This window comes from Natrix helvetica, assembly GCF_964273705.1.
Source record: "Natrix helvetica genome assembly, chromosome: 5".
NCBI lineage: Eukaryota > Metazoa > Chordata > Lepidosauria > Squamata > Natricidae > Natrix > Natrix helvetica.
The window spans coordinates 142,425,941-142,438,970 of record NC_138551.1 but is presented as its reverse complement, the minus strand read 5'-3'; the positions used below and the strand labels follow the sequence as shown (position 1 = coordinate 142,438,970).

Below are 13,030 nucleotides of genomic sequence, written 5' to 3'. Positions count from 1 at the left end.
TGTAAACAAACCAACAGAGCCAAGACAACCACAACCTCGCTCTCCAACCCAAGCAGGGCAAGAGGTCTATCAAGTCTCCAGCAGCTTGTGCGGAACATGAAAGGGCCTAATGTGCCCTCGATGTGCGCCTACTCACCAAATCAATCAGGTCACTGAGGTTTTTCTCTATCTGCTGGGGAGGAAGACGCCTCATCAAATCCAAGGCACAGTCCAGCTGCTGTTCACTCTGGGAAGAAAAGGGGGGAAAAAAAGGAGGTGGTGACGTACAACAGATTTAGCAAACATAAATTCAATTTGAGGACTGGCCGACCGATTTTTTTGGGTCGGTTGGGGGGTGGGGGGGCTGATCTCATAATCAGGCAGATCATCATCTTCTTTTAACGCCCCCATAATCCCTTGCGGGGTGGAGTCTGAGCAACTGATTGGAACTAGCAGAGTGTTTTAATGGCCAGATGCCCTTCATATATATATATATATATACACACACCCTTACTGGGATATGGCTAGCTGATGAGAGCTAATTAGCTCGAAATAGATCTATACTAGTCTCCCTTTATTTATTTATCAGTACAAATACAACACAAATATAAAAAGGCAACATTAAAAATAAAAATATGGTTTTCTGCCTGCACGGTCTTCTGTGATGAGCCGAAGGACAGAAAGAGGGAGTAGTGACCTTCCTCCCATATTTAGGCATACCAGGGGTTGTAACACAAATACATATATATGTTATATTATATTATATTATATTATATTATATTATATTATATTATATTATATTATTTTTAAACATAAAAGACAACATAAAAAATTCTCATCCATTACATACAGCATGTCGTTTGGTTACAAGCTTTTGTACATCCATATTTTCAACTACGTATACAATCACAAAATTTCTGTCTAATACAACTAGGTACCTCACTTTCATTGTACATCATATATTCAATTAGAGTTAATATTTCTTTCCTTTCAACGAACCTAATTCCCTTGCATTCTTGATTGTCTATTTAATAACAATATACCTTTATGCAATCACTTATCTCATTCTGATTATTTTTACAGTGTAAAAGAATTTACCAACGGTTTATGTTTATACATCACTACTTTCAATTATGCATAATCCCGCCAATCATCTATCAAGTATGCTTATGTTCATTGTTGTCCTTCTACATCATACATTCAAACAAAAATGTTCCTTCATTTTTAAACAAAGTACTCTAAATACTCACTTCATACATATGCCAATCTTTCATTACTTCTTTATTAAACTATTTATCAACAAGATATCTTTATAATATACATCACTACTTAGAGTTATGCATAATATCACCAATCATCTATCAAATGTACATAGATTCATTATTATCCTTATCCTTCATTTTAAAACAAAATATTCTAAATTAGTCAATTTATATATATGTCAGCCTTTCATTGTATCATTATTAATCTATTTAACAACATAATTGTATTATCACTTATCTTCTTCAATTAAAACATAAATAAAACATTTTTCATTTCCAGGTTTTTTTGTCCAGCCACTGATAAAACAAATCCCGTATCTTATAAAATTGCTCATCTCCTTGTTCTCTAATTTCAAATGTCAATTTACTCATTTCAGCACACTCCATTATCTTTCGAATAACTTCCTCCTGTTTTGGTATTGTTTCATTTTTCCAGTTTTTTGCAAATACGATCTAGCTGCTGTTAAAACGTTTACAATCGTTTGTAAACGTTTTCAAGTCTTTATTGTAAATTTCTGGTATGATTCCCAATAAAAAAATCTCTGGTTTAAGGTCTATGTGTTTGTATATCATTTTATCCAACCACATGTGAATTTTAGTCCAGTATCTTTTGGCTTCAATGCAAGTCCACCACTTGTGGTAATATGAGCCCGGTGTCTGATGACATTTCCAACACTTTTCCAATTTATTCTTGGACATTCTTGCAATTCTCTTTGGGGGTAGATGCCACCTGTAAAACATCTTATACAAATTTTCTCTATATGCAGTATTGTCATTTTATAATTTTGAGACCACAATTTCTGCCATTTCTCTAAATCAATCCCATGTCCAAAAATTTTCCCCCAAGCTATCATAATTTCTTTAACTTGTTCCTCTTGTAGTTTGACCTCTAATAAATATCCATATGGTTTTTTAATTACTTTTTCACCAGTACCTGTTAAAAGTTTGTCTAGCTCAGTCATTTTGTTGTAAAGACCTTTTGATTTTCTATCTTAAATCTTAATCTTAAATCTCAATCTTAAAAAAATTAAATCGGATTTTTTTTTCCCCATCAAATTTATTTTAATAAATTCGGTTTCGGAGTAAAAAAAAAAATCTACCTAAAGATAGCTTTCTATTTAAGATGCATTAATAATTTAGTTGTTGTTCAGCATGAAACGGAGCTCAGTTATGTAGCGCGAGGCTGTATATATTCTGCAATATTGGGACCGCCTGCGAGGCAAGAGCGGGCCAGAGGAGGAGCCGCTGCGGGACCGAGATGACAGCTGCTCTTAAAAAAAAAAAAATCATTACGATTTAAATCGAGCTGATTTAAATCAAATCCACCCTGTCAGAGGAGCTCGGCTGACAAAGATGCAAAAATAAAGAAGCGGCTGCCTGCAATGCTGTTACTGTAAGACACTGCAGACTCTCCGGGCACGGTCCCTCATTAGCAAATGCTTTCCATATTTCCTGTTCCACAGCAGCCACAAATGGCAGCCATCCACCGCACGTCTGGAGCAAACCCTTCGGCAGACATTCTTCAGAGGTTACCCAGTCTCTGCAGGGCACCACTAGAGCTCCCCGCAAACAGACCACCGGATACCTCCATGGCAGAAAAGGGAGCCCTGCAGCTAACACACACACACACACACACACACACACACACACACAAGCACTGGTTTGCCTTTTGAAGGTTACAGGTTTCCATTTCGACAGCTCCAAAGCCTGCGGGAGCCTCCGCGGTGTTGAAGGCCAGGCTTGGTGGATTCAAATGTTCATAGCTCAGTCAGAATAGAGCTGGAAGGGGCCTTGGAGGTCTTCTAGCTGAAGCCGGAGACCCTATATACCAATGATGACGAAACCTATAGGCTTAAGATACAGAAGGATCTTGACAAACTTGAACATTGGGCACTATCTAACTGTGCAACTGTAGTAACTGTGAGAGGGATCTTGGAGTCCTAGTGGACAACCGTTTAAATATGAGCCAGCCGTGTGAAGCAGCTGCCAAAAAAGCCAACGCAGTCCTTGGCTGCATCAACAGAGGGATAGAATCAAGATCACGTGAAGTGTTAATACCACTTTATAATGCCTTGGTAAGGCCACACTTGGAATACGGCATTCAGTTCTGGTCGCCACGATGTAGAAAAGATGTGGAGACTCTAGAAAGAGTGCAGAGAAGAGCAACAAAGAGGATTAGGGGACTGGAGACTAAAACATATGAAGAACGGTTGCAGGAACTGGGTATGTTTAGTTTAAGAGAAAGAAGGACTAGGGGAGACATGATAGCAGTCTTCCAATATCTCAGTGGTTGCCCCAAAGAAGAGGGCGTCAACTATTCTCCAAGGCACCTCAGGGTAGAACAAGAAGCAATGGATGGAAACTAATCAAGGAGAGAAGCAACCTAGAACTAAGGAGAAATTCCCTGACAGTTAGAACAATTAATCAGTGGAACAGCTTGCCTGCAGAAGTTGTGAATGCCCCAACACTGGAAGTCTTTAGGAAGATGTTAGATATCCATTTGTCTGAAGTGGTGTAGGGTTTCCTGCCTACGCAGGGGGTTGGACTAGAAGACCTCCAAAGTCCCTTCCAAACTCTGCTATTCTATTCTTTTCTTTTCTATTCCATTCCATTCTGTTCTCTGGCACATGTGCGAGAGGTGGCATGCAGAGCCCTCTCTGGGGGTACATGCACCGTCAGCAGCTGCTCTCCTGGTTCTAGCGCATGTCACCTGGTCTTCCGGTTCCTGGCACGCGCAAACACCACCTGGCTGGCGCACACATGCGCGCTGGAAATCCGAAGAGCCGGTGGCCAGCTGATTTTGGGTTTCCAGTGCTGCGGCACGCACCTGTTCTGGTTTGCCCACTCAATGCCGAAAAGGTTCATCATCATTGCCCTATACCATTTCAGACAGGTGGGCTATCCAGACTCTTCTGAAAAGCCTCTAATGATGGAGCGCCCAAAACGTCTGGAGGCAAGCAGTTCCACTGGTTAATTGTTCCAAAAGGAAAGCAATACCATAAAATAGAATAACAACCGTTGGAAGGGAGCTGGGAGGTCTTCTAGTCCAACCCCCTGCTCAGGCAAGAAAACCCTATGATCATTGCAGACAAATGACTCTCCAATCTCTTCTTAAAAGCCTCCAGTGATGGAGCGCCCACAACATCTGGAGGCAAGGAGTTCCACTGGTTCATTGTCCTTGCTGTTCGGAAATTTCTCCAGGTTGCTTCTCTCCTTTGTTAGTTTCCATCCGCCCGTTCCTTATTTCGCCTTCTGGTGCTTTGGTAAGGCGGTTAAGATACACTACATTGCCAAAAGTATTCGCTCACCCATCCAAATCATCGGAATCAGGTGTTCCGATCACTTCCATGGCCACAGGGATATAAAAATCAAGTCCCTAGGCATGCAGACTGTTTTTACCAACATTGGTGAAAGAATGGGCTGCTCTCAGGAGCTCACTGAAGTCCAGGGTGGAACTGTGATAGGATGCCCCCTTGCAACAAATCCAGTCGTGAAATTTCCTCGCTCCTAAATATTCCACCGTCGACTGTCAGCTGTATTATAAGAACGTGGGAGTGTTTGGGAACGACAGCAACTCGGCCACGATGTGGTAGGCCACATAAACTCGTCCAACGTCAGTGTGTGACCTCACAAATGCACTCCATGGCTTAGGCCCAGGGTACCTGCGAGACCACCTACTGCCACCAGTAGCCTCCCACCGTCCAGTACGATCCCACAGAGTTGGCCTCCTCAAGGTGCCGTCGGCCAGGCAGTGTCGGCTGGTGACCCCCAGGGGGAGAGCCTTCTCTGTGGGAGCGGCTTCCCTCTGGAATGAGCTGCCCCCGGAGCTCCGCATAATCCCTGACCTCCGGTCCTTCCGACGCGCCCTAAAAAGTTGGCTTTCCCAGCAAGCCGGCCTGGCCTGTTAATTTTAACTTATTTTTTAAATGTATTGTCTTTTAAATTCGGTTTGTTTGTTTTTTGGATATGGATTTAATTTTTTTTTTTAACTTTTGGTGTGTGTGTTTTTTAATGTTGTACGCCGCCCTGAGTCTTTTTGGAGAAGGGCGGCATATAAATCCAAATAAAACAAACAAAACAAAACAAACAAACAAATGCGCTTCTGGAAGAATGGTCAAAAATTCCCCATCAAAACACTCCTGAACCTCGTGGACAGCCTTCCCAGAAGAGTTGAAGCTGTTATAGCTGCCAAGGGTGGACCGACGTCATATTGAACTGTATGGATTAGGAATGGAATGTCACTTACAGTAAGTTCATAATGCGAGTAAAGGCAGGTGAGCAAATACTTTTGGCAAAATAGTGTATCTTGGTACAGATCTCGCTATTTTTTATCTGGCATTTGGGCTGGAGGTGAGCCGCCAAAACAGATCGTCTGCAACGCCTCTTCCCTTAAGGACAATGAGCAACAGCCTCCCGGCAATCCAAAAAGGAAGTTACGGCTGTCAAGTGAAAAGCTCACCATGTACCGCAAGAAACGGAAAGGTTGCATTTTGGTTAAGGGTTACCGTATTCTTCAGAGTATAAGATGCACCAGAATATAAGACGCACCAAGATTTTGAAGAGGTTATTTTTTTAAAAAAAGGTTCTTGCACTCTGCAGGCCTCCAAAACCCTCTGCACGCCTCATTTTGTGTCTCTCTGTGTGTGTGAAAAACGGGGCATGCAGAGAGTTTGAGAGGCTGCAAAGTGCTCCTGAGGGCTGGGGCAAAAATGAGCAAAAAAGGCCATTTTTTGCACAAATGGGCCAATTTTTTGCAAAAAAACCAGGGCATGAATAGGCTTTAGGAGGCTTATAGAGTGCTCCTGGGGGCTGGGGGGGGGGCAAAAAAGAGCAAAAACCTGGCCCATTTAATTGCTTGCTTTTGCCCTCCCCAGCCCCCATGAGGACTCTGCAGGCCTCCCAAACCTTCTGCACGTCCATTTTTGCAAAGGGGGTGGGGTTTCAGGTGGCCCAAAATGCTGTATTCAGTGTATAAGACGCAGCCAGATTTTCACCCTCTTTTTGGGAGGGTAAAAAGCTGCGTCTTATATTCCGAAAAATATGGTATTTGCATGGGCGCCAAACCAGGAACCCCATTAAAGAACACTCCGTCCCGAGAGCAATAGAGGGGAAGGTACTTCTCTCCCTCCTTCCTTATTTTCTGTCCATTTCTCCTCCTGCATCCGATTCAGGCAAGGGAATCCAGTTCTAATCCGTGCCTTGAGGCACAAGTGCCAATCAGAGCTTGCCAGCATAGATGTCAAGAAACAGGCCCCCTTCCCTCTGAATGCCCATCTTCTGGGAGGGTGCCAATAAAGGAGAATATTATCTGTCACACGGGGTTGAAATGAGGGTGCTTGGTTATTTTCTTGCACACGTTTCATGTCCCAAACTAGGTTAACATGAGCCACGATGGCGCAGTGGTGAGAGTGCAGTACTGCAGGTTACTTCTGCTGACTGCCAGCTACCAGCAGTTCGATCCTGACTGGCTGCAGGTTCACTCAGCCTTCCACCCTTCCGAGGTGGGCCAAATGAGGACCCAGATTGTTGGGGGCAAGAGGCAGACTCTGTAAACCGCTTAGAGAGGGCTGTAAAACACCGTCTAAGTGCTATTCCTTCCTTCCCTCCCTCCCAGTGGTTAGAATGCAGTATTGCAGGCTAACTCTGCCCACTGCAAACAGTTCGATCCTGACCAGCTGCAGGTTCACCCATCCTTCCGAGGTGGGCAAAATGAGGACCCAGATTGTTGGGGGCAAGAGTCAACCACTTAGAGAGGGCTGTAAAGCACTGTGAAGCGATATATATGTCTAAGTGACCTTCCTTCCCTCCCAGTGGTTAGAATGCAGTATTGCAGGCTAACTCTGACCAATGCCAACAGTTCAATCCTAACTGGCTCAAAGTGGACTCAGCCTTCCCTCCTTCCAAGGTGGGTAAAATGAGGACCCAGATTGTTGGGGGCAAGAGACTGACTCTGTAAACCGCTTAGAAAGGCTGTGAAGCACTGTGAAGTGGTATACAGATCTATTGCTATTTCTATCATCAGTGTTCAGGTAACTAGTTAACATCAACCAAGCTCCGAAAGCACCAAGGATCCTTTTATAAGGAGGACTTGAATTGGGAAACCTCTGCTTCCTCTCTCTCATCCCGTTGTCTTTCAGTTCTCCCCAAGTATAGGCAGTCCTCGACTTACAACAGTTCATTTAGTGACCGTTTGAAGTTACAACAACACTAAAAAAAGTAAGTTGGGACCATTTTTCACACCGGGGACCGCTGCACATGATTTACACTCGGACAGCTTGAGAACTGACTCGTCTTCATGACGTACCGAGGGCGGGTCACCTGACCCCCCGTTTTTCCGACCACCTCACAAGCAAAAGTCAATGGGGAATCTGGATTCGCTTAACAACCGCGTTACTAATTTAACAACTGCAGGGATTCACTTCGCGGCGAGGAAAGTCGCAAAGCGGGGCGAAGCTCACCGTCAACAACTATCTCGCTCAAGAGCGGAAATCCTGGGCTCAACTGCAGTCGTCGAGGACCGCCTGTAAAAACGCTGTTTTACGTTGCCCCACAGACATGCAGCTCCGTGGGGTCCAGAGAAAGCCGCTGCGTCCCGCTTCGCTTTCTACATGCTGGATCTACAGTTGTGATGTCGGGTATTCAACAGCGGGATCGTGGGAACGACCGCCCCAGCAGGGCCAGCTTGAAAGTTTTTAAGAGGTTGGGAAGAGGGAACTGTCCCACCAGCTGCTTCGTTCAGTATTTTGCTAGAACTCAGGAACTGGGCTTAAACTGGAAATATTACCCATCTTTTCCAAGATTTACATTCTGTCACCCTGGGCTCGGTTCCAGGAACCGTCAAGAGCAATCGGGGAAATGTATACACTGTCAATTGATCTTTAAGAAGCAGGCAAAAAGCAGGAAAGCATTCTGGCATCAAATGGCCCCAGACTGGCTAATATTCTTTCTTCCCTGCCTCATAGCAAAGGCCAAACGACCAAGATGCTTTTAAAAAGAAATGTCAGAAAATCATAGTTTTAGGTTCCTCGGCACCAAGTCATATAGAAATGACAATCGTTAAGACGAGGGAGTAAATGACTTTCAAGAGGCCGAGAGACAAGAAATGAGCAACACTGAAGCTATTTTGGTTTGTTTTTTTAAAAAATATATACCGTATTTTTCGGAGTATAAGACGCACCTTTTTCCCTCAAAAAAGAGGCTGAAAATCTGGGTGCACTTTACACATTGAACACAGCATTTTGGGCCTCCTGAAACCCTGTATCCTTCACCAAAACGTCCGTGCATAGCCTTTAGGAGGCTTACAGGGTGCTCCTGGGGGCTGGGGAGGGCAGAAATGAGCAAAAACTGGGCTGTTTTTCTGCTCATTTTTCCCCTCCCCAGCCCCCAGGAGCACTCTGCAAGGCTCCAAAAAGCTATTTGTGCCTCCTTTTGGGGAAAAAACGGGCCCGTTTTTGCAAAAAACGGGCTGTTTTTGGGAGGTCTGCAGGGTGCAAAAACTTTTTTTCTTTTGCCTCTTCAAAACCTTGGTGCGTCTTATACTCTGGTGCGTCTTATAGTCTGAAAAATATGGTACTTCCAGCATTTCTCCAAGCAAAAAGTTTGGGTGAAGGTGGGAGATTTCAAGATCCCCTTTCTCCTTCCCCTGGGAGGGGGAGGGGACGGGGGGAGAATGAAAGGACCATAAATAAGAAAAAACAGAGAGGAATAATAAAGCGTCTCTCTGATAACATTTGAATTGTAAATGCAATTTAAAATGACTCTCATTCGTGACTTAAGATATTAAGACGATGCGTCATACTAGATATGGCGGTCATGTTAGACAAGAGAAAAAGATTTTTAAAAATTAGATGATCTTTCCCGCTCCTAAGCTGTTTTTTTTATCTCTGATCCTGAATCGCTTACCAATTCTTAACTTTTTTTTTAAAGTGTACCATGCATTTTTTTATAATATTTTTTTTTTTCCAAAACAAACAGAACACATAAAATCTTCCTTCTTTACATACCGTAGAAAGTGTATCAGTTGGTTACAAAAGGCTTTCGTGCATCTCTTCAACAGTCATCAAGCATAATTCATATTAGCTCAAGTGTTTTACCATCAACATGTTACCATCATCATACCTCCATTTTCATTTGACTATAATTTAAACGTTTAAACGTCCTTCATCATAAAATATACCAAGATTTAATACATAACCACATACTGGCATTTCATTTACTATTGCTAAAATCCTCCAATAACGCTGAATCCTTATGTCCTATTCTAGCTAAACATCCATAATATTTAATAATATTTTCTAATCCTCCTTTCCAAACTACTGTTTGCAATTTACATCCAGTTTCCTTATGTTGTGTGTATGTGTGTGTGTGCACACACACACACACGTTATCATTATCCCTCCTTTATTTGACTATATCCTGTATCATAACATTTCCCCCCCTAATAATCAAGACTTAACGGAATCTAACTTAGTTCTTTTTTATTAACCTTTATATTTATTTTATTTATTTTATTTTATTCGACTTATCAGTCGCTCCCTCTCCGCAAAGGGACTCAGGGCGACATACAATATATAATCCAAAAGGATTTCTAATCTTCCTTTCATGGGTACCATTCAATATTCACATCCAATTATTACTTATCATAACACTACACATTGTATACATTATTATCGTTATCAATTATTTATTTAACTATATCTATTGTCACTAAATTTCACTAAGTTTAACTAGTTTTAAATTGTACTCTTCCATCTATCAACCTGTATCTTTCCAGTAGCAAAACAGTCTCATATCTTCTGCCATTTGTGGTGTCAGTCCTCTAATCATCTCCTTAATCAAATTTGTATGGACTCCTCTTAGCAACTCCTTGCTTATAAAATCTCTCATGTAATTTGGATGCCCTTCTTCTGTTTCCTTAATCAGCTTTTCTTTGATTGTCAGTAGTGTTATCAATGATGTTGCTAATAAAATTTCTCTCTTTAAATCCATAAATTATTTTGTTTTTTCTTCTTCTATGTCTTGCCATTTGGGGTAGAGTTCCCCTCCATTTAATTCCTCTTTCAGTATTCCACTCTTTCCATTTCCAGAAACAAACCAATCACCATAAATATCAGCAAATTTAATTTCTTTATAGTCATTTTCCTCTTCGATTTTTAGGATTCTAACCACCACTTGATAAACATCTCCAACTTCTTCATCATATTTTACTGTTAGATGCTCTAAGTCTTTGCTATCCTCTCAAATGTGTTTGATAATTTTGTATTTCTAAGAATATCTTTTGCAGACTTAAAGTTTCTTTCTGCTGTTGAAATTGTGCCATTATCTCCAGCTAATAAACATTGCTGCTCTAGCTTGGAAGGTTTTAACAAGATTAAGCATAGATTCACAATAAAGTTTTATTTTCACTTTTCTCTGGTTAAAGATATACTTCAAAGGGGCATCTGTATGCTTTTCTTCTTATCACTCTCTATAAACAAGCAGTGAGACCTTGGAGTGCCAAGCCAGGATAATCGGTGAGAAAAGTAAGAGTGTTTCGTTTCCAATACACAAACCTCCAGCCTCCAATTTTCTTTTTTTCTTTTTTTCAAGTTTTAAAAAAAGTCCGATTCTTGAATGAGTTAGAAGAATACTCACAGTAATGAAAGAGGAGAATTTTAGTCCATAGGTTACAAAGAATAATAAAAGAAAAAAAAATAGAAGAAATTTAATCCATTCGTTTTAAAAGGCTTGCATAAATTCCATCCATGAACATAGCATTTAAAAAGTAAGATAACCCACTGTCCAAAACCATTTCAACTTAATTCCGCCACTTATTTCTTCTGTTCTCCAATTTAAATTAGTTTTAAGTTTTTTATAAGCAGTCTCTTTTAAAACGGTAAAAATTCCTCACCAGCTGGAAACACTTTCTCTTTCCATATCCTTCCGTTTTGGAGCCGCCTCGACTTCATCAGCCTAATGGCTGGATTTTTTGTCGACGGCTTCAAGAATTTCTCTTGGATCGATCAGGGACTTTGCGATGTCCCTGAGATCAGCAAGAAGTTTCCTTCCTGTTCACTGTCTCTGCGGGTCCGATTGGACCACCCAGTGGCAAAAGTATCGGCTGCGGTCTCGGAGCATCGAGACCGCACATCCGTATCGTCGCGATGTTGGCTCCTCCTCCTCCATGTACCATGCATTTCTTGAGCTTCGTCTATCAAAACCAGGGTGGATCAAAATCAAATAAAAATAATAATTTTAAAAAAATGAATTTTTAAAAATTTAAACCTGATTTTTTTGGTTTTAAATTGGATTTTTTTGATTTCCGTTAAATTTATTTTAATAAACTGCTTTTGGAGTCAAATAAATCTACCTAAAGGTAGTTTTCTATTTGAGATACATTCCTAATTTAGTTTATTCGGCATGAAATGGAGCTTAGTTATGTAGCATGAGGCTGTATGTTCTACAATATTTACATTCTTGGTCAATTCCTTCAATGAATCCCAGCTCTGCAAGCTACATTGGAAACCTTCATTTTGTTTGTAAATAATCATATTAAAGATTCTAATTACCAGCAAAGAATGAGTCCTTACATTTAAAGAGAGGCTTACATTTCAGATTCATCATGGCAGCGTCCGTTATCGGGCATCCACTCACCTGCCGCCCGCCACATCCCTCACCTTGTGTCCCTGCCCCATCACTAGCCGTCCCATTAAAGTGACTGGGACAGACGGACGTTGAGTCAACAGCGGGTCAGAGGAGGAGCTGCTGCGGGACAGAGACGATAGCTGCTCTTTCAAAAATTATGATTTCAATTGCGTTGATTTAAATCAAGCCTTTTTGCCAGTGATTTAAATTGTGATTTAAATTGTGATTTAAATCAAAACCACCCTGATCAAAACCAACCTAACTGGATGCCTTGTCCTAAAAGACGGTACGGAGGAAGGAAAATCTGGGCCATTTGTGGAACGAAAAATAACCAGAGCGGCAGCTCTTTGCAGACCAACAGGCAGTGGGGGCTTCTGATCCTAATTTGGGGACTGATTTGTGCCTGGCAAACTTCCACCCAGCCCATCTTTGCTCCAGAAGCCCGAGCAAAGTTCAAAATAAATCTTTTGTTGCCATTCCAGTCGCCCCGGGAACGGAGAGATCTGAAGTGTGGAGTTTTAACTGTGAACATTAGCCAAGATAAAGCATCTTTAATTTATTAAAGCATCTCCTGCAAAGATGCTTTGAGGGTTTTGTTTTTTTTTGGGTTCGAGGCAAGACCTCTCTGCACCCTCTCCTTTGTTTCGACATAGCAGCGCAGCCGGCCCCGGCCTCTCTCACGACGGGACCCACTTTATTTCGGGGGGAGGGAGGGGGCTCTTTTGAAAGGCGTCCCACGGACACCGACCTGCCCCGTGGATTCCTTCAAAGGGAGGCCGCCTCTGCCGCCTGCAGAACGGAAAGACCCCATCAAAATAAGCAAAGTAGGTCTTTTCTTGTTAGAGCCCCATTAAGCTGCCACGGAAGCCTCTGAACTTTCTAAGTTTTGCGGGAATTTTTTTAAAGAGGCAGATTGGAGCAGGGATCAAGAGGATGGACGTGGGAAAAAAGCAGGCCCCGGAGGGTGAAGGGGATCCGTTGAGAAGGATCAGAGAGGGGGAAGGTCAGAAAACAGAAAGGCATGCCTGCCCCCATGGTTTGTATGAGAGGGGACATTTAAAGGACGGTTGCTGGAACTGGGTATGTCTAGTTGAATGAAAAGGAGGACTAGGGGAGACATGATAGCAGTCTTCCGATCTCTCGGGGGCTGCCACAAAGAAGAGGGA

The 13,030-nt window shown here is 42.2% G+C and overlaps 1 protein-coding gene across 2 annotated transcripts in view; it reads right to left on the bottom strand.

Annotated features, from left to right (window-relative positions):
* The window catches only part of CAPZB (capping actin protein of muscle Z-line subunit beta), a 69,910-nt gene that overhangs the window by 37,927 nt on the left and 18,953 nt on the right, over positions 1-13,030 (bottom strand). For both annotated transcript variants that reach the window (XM_081954686.1, XM_081954687.1), the window contains exon 2: positions 137-226. In XM_081954686.1, coding sequence (XP_081810812.1) covers positions 137-226 — 90 coding nt within the window. The remainder of the gene's footprint in view (positions 1-136; positions 227-13,030) is intronic.